Here is a 19,957-nt window from a genome sequence, read left to right as displayed (position 1 = left end):
GAGAGGGTTCTGTTTTGGCGTGCCTTAAGAAACAGGTGCAAAACATCTCTATTTACGTCTGAGAGGATTCTAAAACATGACAGTTTTAACATAACAACTTGTTTTTCGTTTGACTGTAACCTTGTAAACGCACACACTTGCTCATTCAAAAGCAGAAATCAGAAAAATGCATAAACTCTGCACAGCTTTTAACATGAGAATAAAATCATTACTCAGTTAATAAAATTGATTAGTTCACTGCAACATCTAAAATGGTTTGAACTAAGACACTTTGATTATCAACATTTGTAAGATAGTAATGATAATAAAAAGAGAGTGTTCTTTTCACTTGAATCTTCAAGAAAGAAAGTCTCAGGATGGGTGAACCTGTATTTATGGAGTCAAATACATGAAATGACAGCTTCTGTCCCACAAGGTTCTAAAGGTCAAGAGTTTTGACCTTAGACTGGGTTTCGACGTAGGCTTAGTCCACTACAGGTGTTCACCTGCAGATCTGGATAGAATCAGAAAATAGCACAAAGAGACAAACAACAGAATAGGACCCTGCCCACATATGTTAGTTCCCATACCAGTTTAGCAGAGATGAATCACCACAACAATAGAAAACCTTCCCAGAAAACAACATGCCAGACCCAGTCTGGTTTCAATTCTCCAAGCCAGGTGACAGGGGAGCCCCCAGGGTCCTGAGTCCAACAGGTTCCTCAAGATTCCTGGCACAAACAGTTAGTTAGTATAATTAATTTATTTTTCTTACCTCATTCAGTCTGTAGAGAAAAATCTTGTTAAACGCTTGCGCAGAAAATATATATTTTCTTTGGTTACATCATTGTCAAAACAGTGCAATAGAACATTAAACATTTAATTCCACTGAATAATGAAAGAAATTCAAAATCAGTTAATTCAGGTCGGCCATTGCTTCGTCGCAGATCTGTTCAGGTGAAACAAAAACTAGGAAAAAAGGTTTCCAATACATGACTGCAAAACAGTAGTAAAAAATGTGGTTAGCATACTCTATACATTAAAACCCAATTTCATTTCTTTTCAGTCCAGTCTGTCAAGTCAAATCAAATCAAATCAAATTATTTAGGAACACAGATCCACCTTTGACCAAATCCACTTCGAGGGTCTGTGTTTGGATTCGGCTGGGTCTAGGGGCGTCCCCCGTAGACCTTAAAGCTTCTGGAAACTTCCTGTACACATTCCAAAGGAAGATAGAGCATCCAGGGTTACGGATCGGCGTAAACCACCCGTTTTGTTCTGATCACAAATTATATCGGATCGCGTCGAATACACAAAAAATAACCCGAACGGAGTGTTTACATGACACACTTTTATTCCGACCAGCCATTTGATCCGGTTACTTATGTCCATGTAAACATACCAATAGAGGGTTTTTGGATCAGGACAGTGACTCTGACAATGGCACACATAAACACACACACACACACACACACAGGTAGTTTGCATTTAGATCTAAAGTCAGATGTCATGATGTGCCCAGAGCAGACTCAAACAGCATCGTAGTGTTGCATCATGAACCTCTGGTTTTGATCACCAAATAAAATATCACATGTGTACAGGTTGACACAAAAATTACATCTACTACCAAATGTGACTTATGAGAACACCTGACTGTGGCAACAGTAAAAGAACTGATGATGTGAAGCCTGTGACTGAAAGGCATCCTGTTCAACTACGCAACAAGCTGATGGCTCAAACTAAGCTATGTGAAACGTTGTCCAGATGAGGACCTGGACTAAACCTCAACAGCACATCCAGACAAGTCTCGTTGTATGAACTGTGGTGCTGCACACAGATGAATGAACTCGAACTCTTAAACATACAGTATATCCAGACAGGAGGAGACTAACAGCAGAGTAACAGCGGTGGTCAAGCTGTCAAAAGTCACTAACAAAAACTGCAGCCTGAGTAAAGTGTCAGCTCCGCTTGTGGTTTGCGATGGTGAGGCAATAACCAGTTTTTCATGATCAGTGCTGCATTGGCTGTGACATGAATAAAACACTCACATAGACCCATTCTTCAGACATATATATATATATATATAACAGCATGACACATAGATAACAGATCAGGCTGACATGAGGATTTTTAATAATACTGATATGGGTTGCTGGATAAACTGCCTTTTCCAATTACGCATAGATGAAAAAGTATTTGGAACATGGAAATTTGGATACCTCATATCCTTATATAAAAATGAATAATGCTGGCCCCCAGAAAAAAAATATTTACTTTTTCATTCATTTAACTTTTGTTTTTACAGGGTAGTCTCATTGAGTCACAAGGACTCATTTACAAGAGAGACCTGTACCAGAAACCTGACTTGGATTGAGTTTGCTAAATGTTTTTTAAATTAAATATCTGTCTGCTTTCCCCTGGAATTTGAAGGTCTTGGTTCAGTTTGAACTAGTTCAATACCGTTTTTCAGCAAATTTATAAAACAATACTATTTATACTCACTTCCTGTCAACCCGTGTGGTGTCCGGTGGATTTCCGTCAATCTGCTCTCGATGGTCCGAGTCAGACCTACAAACGCCGGCCTGAGGAGAACGTCCCAGGACTTTTAGACTTGCCGTGCACGGACTGCGGCGCGTCCTTATCGGATCCCACCGTGAAACAGGTATGAGGAAATCCGGGTCCACGGCACCATTGGATGACAGGGTTTTACCTGTACCTTAAATAAAACACAGGGAGACAAGAATGAGATTTCTAGAACGTATCTTTGCAAAGAGGGACAGTGTTCAACCGAAGTCAGAACAAAGTCCAACTTGTTTCAGCGTGCGTTCCTTTTTTATTCAGGCAAGAAGGAATGGCAAACATTCAGGCAAGTAGGAATGGCAAACAGGAAACACAAGATCTGGTGGTTTTCAGGTAACAAAGACGTGGCAGTTTCTATCACAACAGGAACTGTGAGTTTCCAACAAGTCAGTAAAGAAAGGTTTCACAGCATTATAGAACAGTTTAAATGAGTATAAGTTTAAACGATCAATAGACAAAGTAAAATACTCTAACATAAACTTTTTCATGATATTCTAATTTTATGGCCCGCACCTGTAATTCAGAAGTTTCAGTAGTGTCTGCAAAATTTATATCTTCATTTCAAAAGTGTCAATATAAAACCCTGAAAACATTCAGGGTTGTCAGTCAGTTTCAACTAAAACTCAAATTCATATAAATGGTAAATGGACTGTACTTATATAGCACCTTTCCATCTTATTTCAAGATACTCAAAGCACTTTACACTAGAATCTGTGTCCTCAATTACCCATTCATACAGCACTCTACTAGATCTCTACAAAGCTAATTGAACAAATCATTCTAATGAGACTAATCAGTGCTTTTACATCACATTCATACACTGATGGGACACACATCAGAGGCTATGAGGGGTTTAGTGTCTTGCCCAGGGACCCTTGGCATGTGACTGCTGGTGGATTCGAACCCCCAACTCTCACATTGGAGGACGACTGCTCTAACCATTCAGCCACAGCCACCCTGATTCCCTTCTTGGCTAATAAATCTCATCTTTGTTTATATTTAATTATTCATAAAACTAAAGAATGCATTCAACCATACTGTCCACTAACCCAATAATGAAGTAGAATTAAAAACTGAAAATTTTGAAACTATTAAACGATGTTTGCTTTCATGGAAAACATCTCCAAGATGTTTAAGCCAGCAAATGAGATGACCCCTTCAGTCTCTGTCTTCTTTGCAAACATATATGAGGCCATGATCTCCATACGCATCATAGCTATCGAAGGTTGGACCTGACGGCCAGTCGGGTTGGTAAGTTGTGGTGCTGTATACAAACACCTCAGTGATGCTGCCCGGCATCATCTTGTCACCATCTGTCTTCCCCGCCGACTCCTTCACCTCCAGCTCCACCACGGTCCGCTGGTATCTGGCGGGGACGCTTTCAAAGTCGTCAAGGAAATCCAGCATCCGGTTGTCCACTTTGTAGATCTCCCCGTGGATTCTGTGACCCTGTCCGGGCAGGTTGAGGAGGTAAGGGACGTTGTACTTGCTCGCAATCACCAGCGGGTATTTGTGGGTGGTGAAAGCGGTGGCGACAAACTCGGCTTTTCCATTATTGCTGTCCATCATGTAGTGGTAGTTCGGCTGCCCCTTCTTCAGGGTGCCGTAAACAAAGACGTAAGCCATAAGGAAGGAAGGCACCTGGGGGGGTAGGGGAGTGATGCATTAATTATTTTTTTTCACACAGTTGTGCTAAACTTTATGCAACAACATCCAAGTTCATGCTCATTAATCCAAGTATAAATCCAACAAAGTTCTATCAGGTCATCTAGATGGTTTCTTTTTTTGCCGAGACGTTTCGTCCTTTATCCGAAGGACTTCTTCGATCAGTGGAGCCACCAACAAACTGAGTCCCACCAACAAACTGAGTCCCACCACAAACGGCACACTCCCATAGCGGGAAAAAAAACAGTTTGACGGTGATAAGATGGTTTCTGGGGCCCACCCTCTCCCCCATCATCTCCTCTGAAGCAGCCTTGCCAAAGTTAAATACACCAAAGTTTATTCTCAGTAATCCAGCTAATAATCCATCAAAGTTCTATCAGGTCATCTGGACGGTTTCTTTTTTTGCTGAGACGTTTCGTCTTTCACCTGAAGGACTTGTGCTGTTTGTGGTGGGACTCTGTTTGTTGGTGACTCCTCAGATTGAAGAAGTACTTCAGATGAAGGACGAAACGTATCAGCAAAAAAAGAAACCATCCAGATGACGTGACTAAACATTGTTGGATTAATATCTGGATTATTGAGCATGAACTTTGATGTTTTGAACTACTTTGGCAAGGCTGCCTCAGAGGAGTTGATGGGGGAGAAGGTGGGCCCCGGAGGCCATCTTATCACCAGCAAACTGTTTTTTTCCCATTGTGGGAGTGTGCTGTAATTTGATAGTGGCTCCTCAGATTGAAGAAGTCCTTTGGATGAAGGACGAATCGTCTCAGCAAAAAAAGCAACCATCCAGAGGACCTCACTGAACATTGTTGGGTTCTGCAACAACCTTTGGCACAACTCTTCTGTAGTTGGAGCAGGGCTTAATTTGTAAACCAAATCTATGCTGGAATGCAAATAGCAGGCCGATGGGGAGGTGTCTGGGTGTCCTCCCCCAGAAATTCTAAGGGCTCCTGCTCGTGTACGACTGCCTGGTTAGCTCAGCACTCACCCCACCACTCTTTTAGAGGTGGAGATTTTTTTAAGGGTAGACACGAAAATGCTATTTGAAGAGGCAGCTCATATGCTAATAAGTGGCTGTTGTGTTTAAAATTAGTGTTTATATAATTATTTTCAGTTTACATATCCATTATATGTTTTATTTGTTCAAGGTAGTCATATTTGTTTTTAACTTTATTATTATTAAGCCTGAGAGCTACCGGATCCAAGCAAACAGTTACCGGAACGCAACCTGTCGAGCGTTCCCAGATCCTGTTCGGGCAGGATCCAGCTCAAATTAATCACTGAGTTGGAGCATTTGCAGTCACGGGAGTACGTGCAGCCTGTTTGAGTGTCTCTCTTAATGTGTCTCAGTGTTTCTGAATAACTACAAAACATTTATGGGCCCAATTATGACAAAGGTATGTTTCTGTTTTAACCGCTTTCTTTCATTAACGTAAAATTGTCTTTTTTTTTCATTGGATAGACTTCTGCCTAAATGATTTTATTTTATTTACAAGGGTTATGTTTTAGAGATTTCAAATTTAATTTCAATCCCCCCCCCAAAAAATCCCTATAAATTGTTTAAAGATCATCTCTCTGCTGTACATTGATCATGGATCATCCCCATACAATGAAATGGATTTCTACTTTAAAATGACTTTCTATCTGAGAAATTATCTTTTAAAGATTTAAAGCTATGCAGTGTTTTGAATCTTGAACAAATATTTAATGGTCATAAAGCAAGATTTTGTTCATAGACATCCATCCATCCATCCATTATCTTTACCCGTTTATTCCATTTTGGGTCACGGGGGTTGCCGGTGCCCATGTCCAGCAATCACTGCGAGGGGCGGGGTACACCCTGGACAGGTTGCAAGTCCATCACAGGGCTGTTCATAGACATATTTTCTTAAAATGAAAGGAGAAAATATTTTTGCTTTATCTTACTCAGAAGGAGCCACACATAACAGAAGTTTTCTACGTGAAGCTTACAAGCGAGATGCGAGTCGACCAAGATACCCAAATATTTAAAGGAATCAACAAACTCAATAGGGACACCATTTGAGGATAAAATCGGAGGAAGAACTGCTGGAACCGACTTCCTGTGTGAAAAAAGCATCCCTTTGGTTTTAGTCGGTATTTAGGACAAATTTGAGACGGAACAAATCTGACTGGATGATGTCAAAAGCGGATTTCAAAAGCTGGAAAGCCTTAGCAACTGTTTTAGCTCGACAATAAACAACTGTGTCATCAGCATAGAAATGTATGGATGCATCAGGGATGCTCTGACCTACATTACCTATGTAGATTGTAAAGAGGGTGGGTCCTAAGACTAAGCCTTGTGGTACACCATTACTGAGTGTTCGATAACTGGAGGAAGTACCATTATGTTGAACACATTGCCTCTGATCTGAAAGATATTTAGTGAAACAACCAATGGTGTGTTCTGAGAAACCAATTTCTGAGAGTTTATGACACAAGCTGTTATGATCCACAGTGTCGAAAGCTTTAGACAGGTCTAAGAAAAGTGCAGCACAATAATCCTTAGCATCCAGTGCTTCAACAACGTCATTAAGAACCTTCAGTGAAGCAGTGGTTGTGCTGTGTTGCTTCCTGAAATCAGATTGATGGAGAGGTAAGATGTTAAATGAGTTCTAATACTTTTTGATTTGAGAGTTTATCAGTTTTTCTAGAACCTTGGCTAAAATGCAGAGTTTAGAGATTGGCTGATAGTTGTTCAGTGAGGTGGGGGTCACCTCCCTTCAGCAAAGGAAGAACAAAGGCTGTTTTCCAAGCATCTGGAATGGAGTTTTTGCTTATGGACAGATTGAAGATGTGGGTCACAGGGACTGTGATGATATGAGCAGCCAGCCTTAAAGAAATAAGATGGAAGTTCATCTGGTCCTGCAGATTTTTTAGAGTCTAGACCTTGTAATAGTTTATTAACCTCACTCAAATGTAACTAAACGTCTTGATTTCGGTTTAGAAAAGTAAAATTTTATGACCTCCCCCGCACTTTTTTTTTTCGTTTTAAAAATTGGTAAAAAATAATGAATGAGTATCCTACAGAGCGGGCAGGGATTCTGTAAATCACTGTTCGTCATTTAATAAAATTTGTGCCATTTCAAAAAGGGGACATTTTATTGCCCCTTTAAAAAAAACAAAACATTTTAAACCAAGTTAATCTCTAAAGATACAGTATCTTAATAAATACACAGGTTGGAAATTATTAACTTAGTAAAACACACTGGTCTTGTGACTTTAGGACCAACAGCAAAATACACAAATGGTTTTCTTTCATCATTCATTCAACTTGTATTTAGGTTAGTACAGGTTAGTTACAGGTTAGTTACTGGTTAGTTACAGGTTAGTCCCATTGAGCCTCTTGGACTCATTTCTAAGAGACCTGAAGGACGCATCAGTCAGGTGGATGAGAAACAGAATGAATAACCACAGATAACATAATGCTACGGAGTAAATAACTGCTTGATTCATCCAATAAAACCAACCAAAACATTTAAAAAAGCACACTGTAAAATACGGACAGACTACAGTTTATATTATGGTCTTACCTTACCTATGCGCAGAACAAATGTGAGGTAGTTTTTAGACACCTGCCGCGGGGTAAGCCTCTCGCGCATGCGCAGAAACAACTACGGTCATTTCCCGGAAGTAAACGCCATGACGCTGCCCTCTGTTGTTTTGTTAAGTGTAGAGAACTTCTTTTTTTTAATACCAATGATGAATTCAAGCTATTTAAATTGTTCACAGTCATTTCATATTGTCTTCATCTCTTTATTTCTATTTTAATAAATGCCACAGAAGACGACTGACGTGTTAAATGTTTGAATCCACCATTTGTGTGGAATCTTTTTTGAAATTGTTTTATACTCGTTTATTTAGCGTTTACTGTCTCCCGTCCTACATTTCCCAGAATGCATCTCACAGCCTGATAAAACAGAAGAAAACACTTTAACAACCAAAAAAAACAACTTTATTTAGCAAAAACAAGTACAAACAAATATGGCAATTCACAATAGTGTAACTCTAAAAAGGGCATAACAGAGGCAGACTTCGATATGAAAAAAAGGAAAGAAAGAAAGAGAAAAAATAAATATAATAAACTACAACAAGGGGTTATATGTTTTAGGATTAACATGCAATAGTGGGCAATTCCATTAACATTTCATCTTCATGTGTTTCAATATATTTCAGAGATTTCAAAAATAGATGGAATTCAGATAAAAAATTGTTAAAAACTGGGGATGATTTTAGCACTCTCAGTTTATGAATAAAAAATTTTGCCAGACAAAATATCAGATTACAACCAAGTTCTATTTTTTTTGTTTGTTTTCCAATAATATTCCAAATGTTACCATGTCTCTGGAAATAGTCAAGTCAAGTCACATTTATTTATATAGCACATTTAAAACAGTAACTGTTATCAAAGTGCTTACCAAAAAAGATCACAGCATCAAATATTAATAACATATTACAGCAACATGAATAAAAGCATAAAAACATGAAAAATAATGAGAAACAATGAAATACTAAATCAAATCACCCTGCGTTAAATGTCAGGGAGTAAAAGCAAAATGGATGAACACAATCATCAACAACGAAATACCAAATGAGATCACACTGTGTTAAATGTCAATGAGTACAGATGTGTTTTGAGGAGAGATTTAAAAATAGAGACTGAGGTGGCCTGTCGAATCTTGATGGGCAGATTATTCCAGAGTTTAGGGCCCTTGACTGAAAACGACCATCTCCTCTGAGCTTCAGCCTGGTTTTTGGTACGGCCAAAAGCAGCTGGTCTGATGATCTCAAGGCCCGAGAAGGAGTATAAGGATGAAGGAGGTCGGAGAGGTATGATGGTGCAAGGCCATTAACACACTTAAATGTCAGCAGAAGAATCTTAAAATCAACTCTGACACGCACAAGAAGCCAGTGAAGGGAAGACAGAACTGGAGTAATGTGCTCAAACCTGCGAGTTCCTGTTATTAGCCGAGCTGCAGCATTTTGGACAAGCTGGAGACGTGAGAGAGAGACCTGACTGACCCCAGCATAAAGCGAGTTACAGTAGTCCAGCCGGGTTGTAATAAATGCATGGACTAATTTTTCAAGGTCGGATCTGGACAGGACGGACTTGAGCTTAGCTATCTGCCTTAGCTGAAAGAAGCTTTTTTGAAGAACAGAATTTATCTGCTTATTAAACTTAAAGTCCGAGTCTAAAACTATCCCAAGATTGGTAACAGACTGTTTTAGATATGGCTGAAGGGAGTCCAGGTTTGCAGGATCAGTGACAGTGGCAGAGCTAGGGTAAAACACAATGACCTCAGTCTTCTGATCATTAAAACTCAAAAAGTTCACAGCCATCCAAGTCTTGATGTCATCAAGACATTTTAACAAAGGGCGAATGGAGGAGGAACTGTTAGGTGTTAACGGCAGATAAATCTGAGAGTCATCAGCATAACATTGAAAGGAAAGACCATGTTTCCTCAGGATAGACCCTAAGGCGAGGATACAAAAACAGAAGGGGTCCAAGAATGGAGCCTTGCGGGACCCCGCAGGAAAGAGGCACTGAAGTAGATAGATTGTTAGCAAAATTAACAGAAACTGATTCAGGAAGTATAATTTTCAATGTGATCTATCTTTCTAAGTGATTCCAGACTATTTTGGTTTTGTTGCATTCAAAGAAGATATGGTCTATTGTTTCTATATCTTGTTCACAGAATGAGCATTTATTGTCATCAATATTAAAACGAGTTCTTAGTAGCTCTTTGAAGGGGTAAACTGCATTTAAAATTTTAAAGTGTGTTTCTTTAGCCTTTGGTTGTATGGGGAGTTTTAAATATAGAGTTCTTAACATTTCTATTTTTTGTCAAATTTGCAAAGTACGTTATTTTTATTTATTTTCCCAGGAAATAAGGTTTCATTTAGACAGCTTCCCCAGCTGATATCCCATTAATAGATAGATTGGGTAAATGTGGGGTTATAGGATGATATATTATTATATTTTGAATCTGATTAATACATTGTTTTGGTAATGCTTTAATTAATCTGGTAAATTCAACTTTGGGGGGATAGAATTTATACTTTGCACAGAATTGTTCATAGTTTAACATGTGACCATTAGCATCCAATAAGTGTACAACAAACTAAATGTTCTTCTCCATCCAGTCTTTGTAAAATAATGACTTATTGTGATATACTGTTATTCCATATGATAGTAGAGTGTGGTGAGTAATTATGTACGTAGAGCATTTCCCAGTATAATAACACTTGTTTATGGAATTCTCATAATTTGATGTATATTGAGATCAGTTTGTGTGTGGAATCCGCTTCTAAACAGTTTTGAATGGAGTGACTTCACGCACTCTACGTAACGCTGATGACGTAAGCACGTCCGCAGCCTAGCAGCAGAAAAAAGACGACGTAAACAAAAAGGTGCCGCAAGTAGCTTACAAAACGATGTTTCGTGGGTGAAATAATGAATGTGGCATAACGTGGAGTCGTGTGTGAACGCTTTTATTCGTTACTCGCGGGTACAGTTACTCGTGTGCCAGCAGAGTGTCATGGAGTAAAACAAGCGAGCTAACGTTATTAGCCTTAGCTAACAGATAACGGATTTGTTTCTTCTGGTTTGGAGCCGACATCGACACGAAGTTGCACCCTCTCCATTCTTTTGACGCTGGTCTCCGTGAGCTTCCTACAAGCTGCTGGTACTGTTCGTGTCTGGAGGTGGCTCGTCATGTAGCAGCAGCTCCTGGACGAGCAGCGGACCGCGGTGATCTGGACGCGGACTGGGATGTTCAGTTTGATGGGGAACTGCTGCAACTGGCTGAAACGCTGGCGAGAGCCTGCCAGGTGAGCGAACCACGGGGAGGGGGGATGTTAATCTAAAAACAAAAAAGGAAACGAGTCGTTCTCAGTGACGCATGTAGCTCAGAACTTGTGCAGTGATTTATTAGCCATTCAGAGTGGCCAACAAGTTTCCCAACTGCTGGGTCGCAGTCCCTCACGGGGTCGTGAAACGGTAAAGAAAGGGTCGATCCTGAAAAGTTGATGATTCAAAACGAGTCGTCACACTGAACCAGGATCCACGAATTTGAGGCAGCATAATCGCATGCTGTGGACACGCACAGGAGTGGATTTGCTGCACCCCGTTGCTAATAACTCACTGGGTGTCAGTGTTGCCAGGTGAGAAATGTTGCCAGGTGAGAAATGTAGGATTATCGTATTTTGAGGGAAATTATCGTACACCCGTCATAACCAGAATAACAAATCTATTGATGCACTATAGTAGTGATGGGTGCGCTTCCAGACCCGCTCTGCTTCTTCTTTTCTTCTTTTCTTTTCCTCACTCATGGGGCGGGCGCAGCGGACTATTCAGCCAATCATGGCCGTTGTTCTGATGCAAACGCAAACACGTCACTCGTAGGTGACATTTAGAAAAGCACGATTGGCTGGAATTTCCAACCAATCCTGCATCTTTTTGCAGACACAGATGCCTTCAGGGTTCACAAAAAAAATCAGACAGACAGTTGCGACAGGCTGATGACAACCGATTACAACCACGCATTCACGGAATGGTCAAATTATCGTATATTTGGCCTTTTTTGGGATTATTGATCATACAGAGGTCAAAATTGTCGTACAACTACGATAATTATCGTACACCTGGCAACACTGCTGGGTATGCTCAAGGGCAGTCCTAGCCTGTTTGTGCCCTGGGCGAACAACCTCTCAGGTGCCCCCCCGCCTGCCCCACCCCCTGGGGCTAATGAACTTTTAATAACCTTTAGTTCACCATGAGAGTTCTGCGATGAGTTAAACTCAAAGCAGTCTGCTCCTCAGATAAATAATGTTAACTTATTATTTTTAAATATGAATGTTTCTGTTCAGTGCCCTGAGACGACGTCTGTTGTGACTTGGTGCTATATAAACTGAATTAACTCTGATGAACCAGATCCTACAAAAACATTTATATTTAAAATTCTATATTTTTCTTCATCATTTGATGGATTTGCACTCGTGTCTACTTTTATTGTTCTATTTAGATATGTGGTTTTGTTTCTTGTCTACAGATTTTATTTTAGCTTTGATTTAAAGTGTAATTCTTGTTTTGTGATTTGTAAATCTGTAGGTTAGAATAAAGTTGAACTAAACGCTCTTCTTTAAACATGTTTGAGGGAAATAATCCTGAGAGATCCAATAATTTAGTAGTTTTATGATTTTTCAGTTGAGTTAACTTTAATGAACAGATTATTTAATAAAGTCAAAGTGAAAACAGGATTTCATGATAAAGCCGGCACCGTTTATTTATTTTTATTCTTCACTGATTAAAAAAAACGTTATTTTTTTATACATAAAATGTTTATAAACAAATTTTAAAAAAAGTTTCCACCTTCCGTCCCGGACTCCCGGTCCTCCCGCCTGCCAGGACTCGGAATCTGGCCTTTGTGAGCACGCGAGGCCGGGGCTCGGGGTCCGGCCTCGGCCTCGCATGCTTCAATGGGTCGGCAGCTCGTATGATCCTCTGCGGTGACGCCGCTCGCTCGAATTTTGTCGTCGGTCACCAAACACAAAAAACGCCTGGACTTCAGCAATAAACACATTAAACGTGTTGTGAATGAGGATGCTTGCAGACTTAAAAAAATTTTTTTTTACAATTTTTTTATTTAAAAAACAAGTTTTAAATAAGCTGAGGGGTTGGAAGTCCTTCAGGATGAAATTCAGCAGAGCCTCATCCAGCATCAGCTTCCTTGACGCTTAAAGAATAAATTAATAGGACTTAATTATCAATAAAGCAACTGTAAATAAGTTATAGAATGGTTGTATACCTGAGTTAACCCTGGATGTATCTGGGACCTCATTCTCATGCCTGGCCCTATAATGCCTCAGCACTGAGGAGGTGGATTTATTTAAATACGAAAGCTCTTTTGAACAAATGCAACATTTAACCTGCAGAAAATAATATGTAAAGTAAACCATGAGCCACTTTGAAATGAATTTGAATTCAGATGGATCAAGCCATCACTACACTATCTTAGTGTATTTCTTTGATTTTTTTTTTTAACGTACCATTTAGCGTTCGTTTAGCTTATATCTTAATTTATATCTTAGATCCTTCTATACTGTTTCTTTTTATATTTTTGCTATTTTTGGATGTAACGAGGACCTTAGTACACAATTTTGTTCCACCTTATGTACCACGTGTGATGCAAATGAAAATAAAGAACCTTGAACTTATTAAACAAGCTTTGTAGGTGTTTTAGTACATACTGTATGTATTTCCCAGTCTTATCAGATATTTATTTTATAAAACTACAAGACGTTAGAAAATTATTTTTAATGACGTGATAATTACTTTAGACTCTTCGTAATAACTTCATTTTAACAAGATATTTCTCTTGTGGACCAGTCCATTAAATACCTTAACAACCTTCAAGAGGGAGGAGAGAGAGAGAGAGAGTTGCATGTGAGTTGCAGTAAAAACTTGATTTAAAGAAAGCGTTTGATACTATTGACCATAGTACTCTTCTTGAAAAGCTAAATAAATATGGTATTAGAGGGCTAGCATTACAGCGAGTATCTAGTTATTTAGAAGAAAGGAAACAGTTTGTTCAAATAAATTATGTAAGATCTGAACTTTGTAACATCACATCATGGAGTGCCTCAAGGTTCTGTACTTGGACCTAAATTATTTATTTTATATATAAATGACCTGGTAAATGTGTCAGTCAGGACTGTTTAGATGTGTTTTATTTGCAGACGATACTACATTTCTTTGTTCGGGTAAAGATACAGAACGAATGTTAGAGATGGTACAGATAGAATTTGTGAAAATACAAAATTGGTTTCAACTAAACAAATTATCATTAAATTTGGATAAAACAAATTACATGATATTCAGTACCCGTAAGAGAACTGTCGATGCTCCATTTAGAGTCAATGGTGTTGATTTGTAGAGTCGGTGAGGTGAAGTTTCTGGGTGTCATCATTGATGAAAAGCTGACATGGAAACCTCACATAAATAATTTAAGAAAAAAAATAGCTAAATCTATTGCAGTACTGTACAAAGTAAGGGAGTTACTCAATGATAAAACACTGTTTATGTTGTATAATGCAATAATTGTCCCACACTTAATTTACTGTATTGAAATCTGGGGTAAAGCATGTAAAACAATTACAAATCTTATTTTTATTTTACAGAAAAGAGCTGTAAGAATTATCACTAAAAAAGATTATAGCCATCCATCAAATACATTGTTTTATCAACTGAAGATATTAAAATTATATGACTTGGTTGATTGTTATATTTTACTGTTTATGTATAAGGCTCACAAAAACATACTACCTTCAAATACCATACCATACCATACCATACCATACCATACCATACCATACCATACCATACCATTTTATTTATAGAGCACTTAAAACAGCTACAAGGCCAACCAAAGTGCTGTACAGACAGAACAACAGACAACACACAAAGCAAAACACAAAATGAGGTAAATCAGAATTTAGACATAAAAACGATGCAGATAATTACGACAAACCAGTGTGGAGCATACAGGATCAAAACACAAATCATCTGGTGTTGAAAGCTACTGAATAGTAGTGAGTTTTTAAACGGGACTTGAAAACCGAGAGGGAGGGGGCCAGTCTGACAAGCAGAGGTAACTCGTTCCAAAGTCTTGGTCCTGCTACAGAGAAATCCCAGTCACCTCTGCGCTTAAGACGAGTTCCTGGAACCGTGAGGAGCAACTGGTCTGCTGACCTGAGGGAAGGGGGGGGGGCATGGGGTTGTAGCAGAAGGGGGGTTGGGGGGGGGGGGGGGGGGGGGTGTCGAAACTGTTCAGCGATTTGTAGACATCTGGATTTAAAGGTGAACCGTAACCTGTGCAGTGAGGCCAGAAATGGTGTAATGTGCTCTCTTTTGCCTGTACTGGTTAAAAATCGAGCTGCTGCTTTCTGGGCCAGTTGTAGTCGTGCAATGGAGGTCTGACTGATACCAAACAGGAGTGAATTGCAGTAATCAAACCTAGATGTAATGAATGCATGTATTACTGTCTCCAGGTTATTTTTGGACAATATGGGCTTCAGTTTAGACAGCCGCCTCAGTTGGAAGAAGCATGATTTAACAATCATGTTTACGTGACTGTTAAGTTTCAGGGAAGGGTCCATTATCACTCCCAGATTAGTGACTCTTTGTTTTTCTGACAGGGTTAGAGTGGAAAGGTCGATGCAGTGGTTTGTGACTGTGTCATTGGGAGGGAACAACATGACTTCAGACTTCTTTTCATTGAAACTTAAGAAGTTTAAAGCCATCCAGTCCCTGATGTCAGCCAGGCAGTCGAGCAGAGGTTGAATAGAGCATGTACCATTGTGTCTTAGGGGGAAGTAAATTTGACAGTCGTCGGCGTAGAAGTGAAAGGGCATGTTGTGTTTCCGGAAAATAGCACCAAGTGGCAGCAGGTATAGAGAGAATAGGAGGGGACCCAGGATGGACCCCTGCGGAACCCCCCATTTAAGCTCTGTCGCTGCAGAACTAAAATCTTTGATGGAGACACAAAAGGATCTGTCAGCGAGGTAGGATCTGAGCCAAAAATATCCAAGTAAACTTTGTTAAAAGGCAGAGTGATTATTATCTCAAGGGGATAGAGATGTTTGTGAAGCGTTGGTTTTGTACCAGTTTGAAGGAGCGGTCTAGTATAATTCAGGGAATAGGATTGTTTGTGAATTGGTCTGAAGGATGATGTTAAAACTGCCAGATATATGTACATATTTAAGAAAATGTTAAAATTTAATTTTCTGAAGGAATATGGAAAAGTATAATACAAATTGTTTTGAGTAGATGTTGTTTTTATTTAGCTTTGTTTTTTGTAAATTACTTTTGTTTGAATATATTCTGGGGAAAAAAGGGGCAAATATAAGATTTATTCTTTTTCTGCTACCTTTCATTTTATTTATTTTTTGATTGTATATATATATTTGGTTTTCTATTGTATATAGTTATTTTGTTTTTAATGAAATGAATAAATTTCTACATAAAAATAAATAAATAAAAAACAATGTATTCAGTTTCTGTAAAAATACTCAAGGTTCTTTATGACAAGAAAATACATAATCGTAAAACCTTTTTTTTTTTTTTTTCCATGAACTATAATGTTCTTTTTAGTGGGGTATATTAATCTAAACTTTAGTTTTAAATAAAGGTTTCTGTTATCCGTTTGTTTAATTATTTTTAGGGGAATGCAGAATAGTAGGCAAACAGAGGAGAGACACACAATGATGCTCTTTACTTGCCACTATCAACGTTATGAGCATCATTTCAAAATTCTCATTATAAGAAATACATGCTATAAGTTCCTCGCAGTGAGCTTTGTTCTCACCAGTCTTTATTTGCTGAATTATAGGAATGTGGTCCAGCAGGACTTTATTCACCTGGTAACAGCCAGGCCTCTGATCCTTTGGGAATTAGCCAGAAATCCTCAACTAATCTCTCCGTCGGGTGGGTTCAGCAGGTCTCCTCTACCTGCTGCTGTCTGTAGTTTGCAGCAGCGACAGTGGAGCGTTATGGGTTAGCAGGAACAAGGTCTCGCCTTTTTTAAAGGTGGAACATCAGGGAAGCGGAATCGATGAAGGCCAGATGGCTCCAGACGACCGTTGCATGGATTGTGCGTTTCATGTCATTTAGGCGCAAATTTCACAGTTAAGTTTAGAAAACAAAGAGCGGGTTTGTGTTCTTGTGTTTGGGCTTGATGGACGTAGATTTCACACTGTGGGTCATTACAGCCCTCTGCAGTCGGTTTACTCAGTGGTTTGTATTTTTGACTCGAGGCGTTTTAAAGGTGGCTTTAAAAGGAGGCAGCTTGTACGGAATGCTAGACCTTGTATTGTGTGAATCCTTATGAAGCGTTCACACTATTCCGATCCAGTTTTCATCCGGACGTTTTTTTTTTCAGTGCGATTTTCATCCTGCAGTTTTCAGGGCTGCTATTTCAACAAAGCATAAATCAAAACGTTCGGCGCTTTCAGGACAACCCTGCTATGACTTTTGGTATTGGTGCAACTTTAGCTTTTTGAAATATTTAGCCTTTTCTGCCACTTTTATTCTAATAGAAAATTAATTGAGCTCATTTTACATTCTTCAAATCGTTAGATCTGTTTACAGCCTTTTTACTGCTCCTTTCACATTTTGTTCAGCTTCCTTATGCAAATTTATACATTTTTTCAGCTACTTTCAGCTGTTTTTTTCAGCTGTTTTGTGCTCCTTTCAGATTATTTCTGCTAACTACAACATAACTTCTTTCTGCAAATTTCAGCTTGTTATGCTCATTTCAGCTTATTTATGCAAGTTTCAGCTTTTTCTACTATTTTCAGCTACTATACAGCTGTTTTATGCTAATTTAAGCCTCATGTTTTTTGCACCCATTTAAACTTTTTTCAGTCTAATTCAGCAAAAATGTGCTCTGAACTTCCTTCTTGTAATTTCAGCTTCTTTCTGCTTTCTTAGCTACTTTTTCAGCTGTTTTTTTGCTAATTTTGGCTTTTTCCCCCAGATAATTTCAACTTCTTACTCTCATTTCTGCATCTTTCAGCTTAATTGGGCAAACGTGTTCTTTCTGCGTTCTTCTGCTTATTTAAGCTTGTTCTACCTTTTCAACTAGCTTTTTAGGAAAATTTAGCTAATTTCAGCTGTTTTCATATAAATGCAAGTTTTTTGTGGTAATTTCTGCTACTTTCAGCCTAATGAATTCTTTCTGCTAATTTCAGCTTTTTCTGCTATTTTAACTGCTGTTTAGCTGTTTGTATGCAATTTTTAACTTTTTCAGCTAATTCCACATATTTTTAGGTCTTTTCAGGTCTTTCCACTTCTTTCTCTTAGGTTAAGCTTCTTTCTGCCTTTTTGGCTACTTTTTAGATGTTTTTTTGTGTGTGCTAATTTTAGCTTGTTTTAGCTGATTTCCTAATTTGTGTGCTCATTTCTGCTTATTTAAACATAATTAAGCAAATATGTGTTAATTTTACTTTCTTCTGCTAACTTAGGCTTGTTCTTTAATTTTCAGCTACCAGTACATTTTAGCATGTTTTTTAAGCTAATTTCAGCTGTTTTCAAATAAATGCAATTTTTTTGTGGTAATTTCTGCCACTTTCAGCCTAATTAACTTATTTCTGCTACTTTCAGCTTGTTATGCTCCTTTTAGCTAGTTTCATCTTTTTCTACTATTTAAACTGCTATTTAGCAGTTTGTATTCAATTTTAATCTTTTTCAGCTACTTCTGCATTTTTTAAAGCTCATTTCAGCTCTTTCCACTTCCTTCTCATAGGTTAAGCTTCTTTCTGTCTTTTCAGCTATTTTTTAGATGTTTTTTGTGAGCTAATTTTAGCTGATTTGCTAATTTGTGTGCTCATTTCTGCTTATTTAAACCTAATTCAGCAAATATGTGTTCTTTTTATTTTCTTCTATGTATTTAGGCTTTTTCTTCCATTTTCAGCTACATTTTAGCTTTTTTTTTTTTCTAACTTCAGCTGTTTTTCAGCAAGTTCTTCTGCAGTAAGCATTCACACTGCATTTTTGCAGGAAATGCAATTTCTAGTTTAACCAAGCATTTCTCAATTAAAGTGAATTTATTATTTTGTAAATGTTTGTCTGTGCATTGGAGCTGAATGTATTTTATTTTAGGACTTCTTGTCATTGCTAATTGTGTCACAAAATTAGTTTTGCTTTCAGAAAATAGTCTGTGAAGTAAAAATGCAGCCCGGGTGCATGCTGGATACCCTACGCACATGACTGCATCACCTCTTTGTGTTCTCGTAGTCAAGCAGTGCTTATCAGCACCTCTCCTGTGGCACCTAACGGACGACAAAAGAAAAAAACCCGATCATTATTGTTTTTATTTGGCAACTACATCAACAACATGAATAAAAGGTCTTTCGAGGCTTCATTCAGCTGTATATTAGTAAAGAATGCTTGGATCAGGTATGCAGCATCATTGTGTTGTTTTGTTCACGCTGCTTTCCCGTGTGGCTGCTGCTGACGCACTCAGCCAGTCAGGTCTCTGATTATTACCTGGCTTATCTGTGCCCTAACATGTGTCATGAGAGTTAAGCTGCAGATCGGCTCTGTCTAATGACAGGAAGGATGACTGTGTGTTCTTTTTGTTTACAGGAAAGTGACCCTGGTGATGGTGGGCCTGGATAATGCAGGAAAAACAGCCACAGTGAGAGGAATTCAGGGAGGTGAGAATTAGTTATTGACATGTTGTTATTGTTTCCCACAAATAATAGCTTTTCATTCTTCACAGCACACTTGACTGTTTGTATTCATATTTGGCTCTTCTTCAGTTTGATTATCACCACCATTAACTAGAGAAATTGCATTTCCTGCAAAAATGCAGTGTGAATGCTTATTACAGAAAAACTTGCTGAAAAACAGCTGACATTAGCTAAAAAAAACATGCTGAATGAAATGTAGCTGAAATGAAAGAACAAGATTAAATTAGCAACAAAAAAAAAAAGCAGAAAGAACACATTTACTGAATTAGGTTTAAATAAGCAGAAGTTAGCACAAAAATCAGGAAAATTAGCTAAAAAAGCTGAAATGAGCAAGAAATAGCTGAAAGTAGCTGAACAGGCAGAGAAGGAAGTGGAAAGAGCTGAAATGAGCTTAAAATGTGGAATTAGCTTAAAAAAAGCTAAAATTTGCATAAAACAGCTAAATAGCAGCTGAAATAATAGA

The 19,957-nt window shown here is 38.4% G+C and overlaps 2 protein-coding genes across 4 annotated transcripts in view; one reads left to right on the top strand and one right to left on the bottom strand.

Moving 5' to 3' along the window:
- Positions 1 to 3,535: 3,535 nt before the first annotated feature.
- LOC119428704 (gamma-glutamylaminecyclotransferase C-like) lies at positions 3,536 to 7,842 on the bottom strand. Its single transcript, XM_037696377.1, has 2 exons — positions 7,776 to 7,842; positions 3,536 to 4,200 (listed from the first exon to the last, which is right to left on the bottom strand). The coding sequence occupies exon 2, from the start codon at positions 4,183 to 4,185 to the stop codon at positions 3,718 to 3,720; it is 468 nt and encodes a 155-aa protein (XP_037552305.1). The 5' UTR covers positions 4,186 to 4,200; positions 7,776 to 7,842; the 3' UTR covers positions 3,536 to 3,717.
- Positions 7,843 to 10,971: 3,129 nt separating this feature from the next.
- The window catches only part of arl13b (ADP-ribosylation factor-like 13b), a 29,311-nt gene continuing 20,325 nt past the window's right edge, over positions 10,972 to 19,957 (top strand). For all 3 annotated transcript variants that reach the window (XM_037696660.1, XM_037696659.1, XM_037696661.1), the window contains exons 1-2: positions 10,972 to 11,073; positions 19,388 to 19,458. In XM_037696660.1, the coding sequence (XP_037552588.1) occupies positions 11,015 to 11,073; positions 19,388 to 19,458 (130 nt within the window). In that variant the 5' untranslated portion in view covers positions 10,972 to 11,014. The remainder of the gene's footprint in view (positions 11,074 to 19,387; positions 19,459 to 19,957) is intronic.

This window comes from Nematolebias whitei, chromosome 23, assembly GCF_014905685.2.
Source record: "Nematolebias whitei isolate Nwh7 chromosome 23, NemWhi1, whole genome shotgun sequence".
Lineage (NCBI taxonomy): Eukaryota > Metazoa > Chordata > Actinopteri > Cyprinodontiformes > Rivulidae > Nematolebias > Nematolebias whitei.
The sequence above is the reverse complement of the archived record's forward strand: the minus strand, read 5'-3'. Positions and strand labels throughout refer to the sequence as shown.

Bases quoted from the DNA above. Each gene is read 5' to 3' on its own strand.
- LOC119428704 (XM_037696377.1), bottom strand. From the start codon at position 4,185: ATGGCTTACGTCTTTGTTTACGGCACCCTGAAGAAGGGGCAGCCGAAC.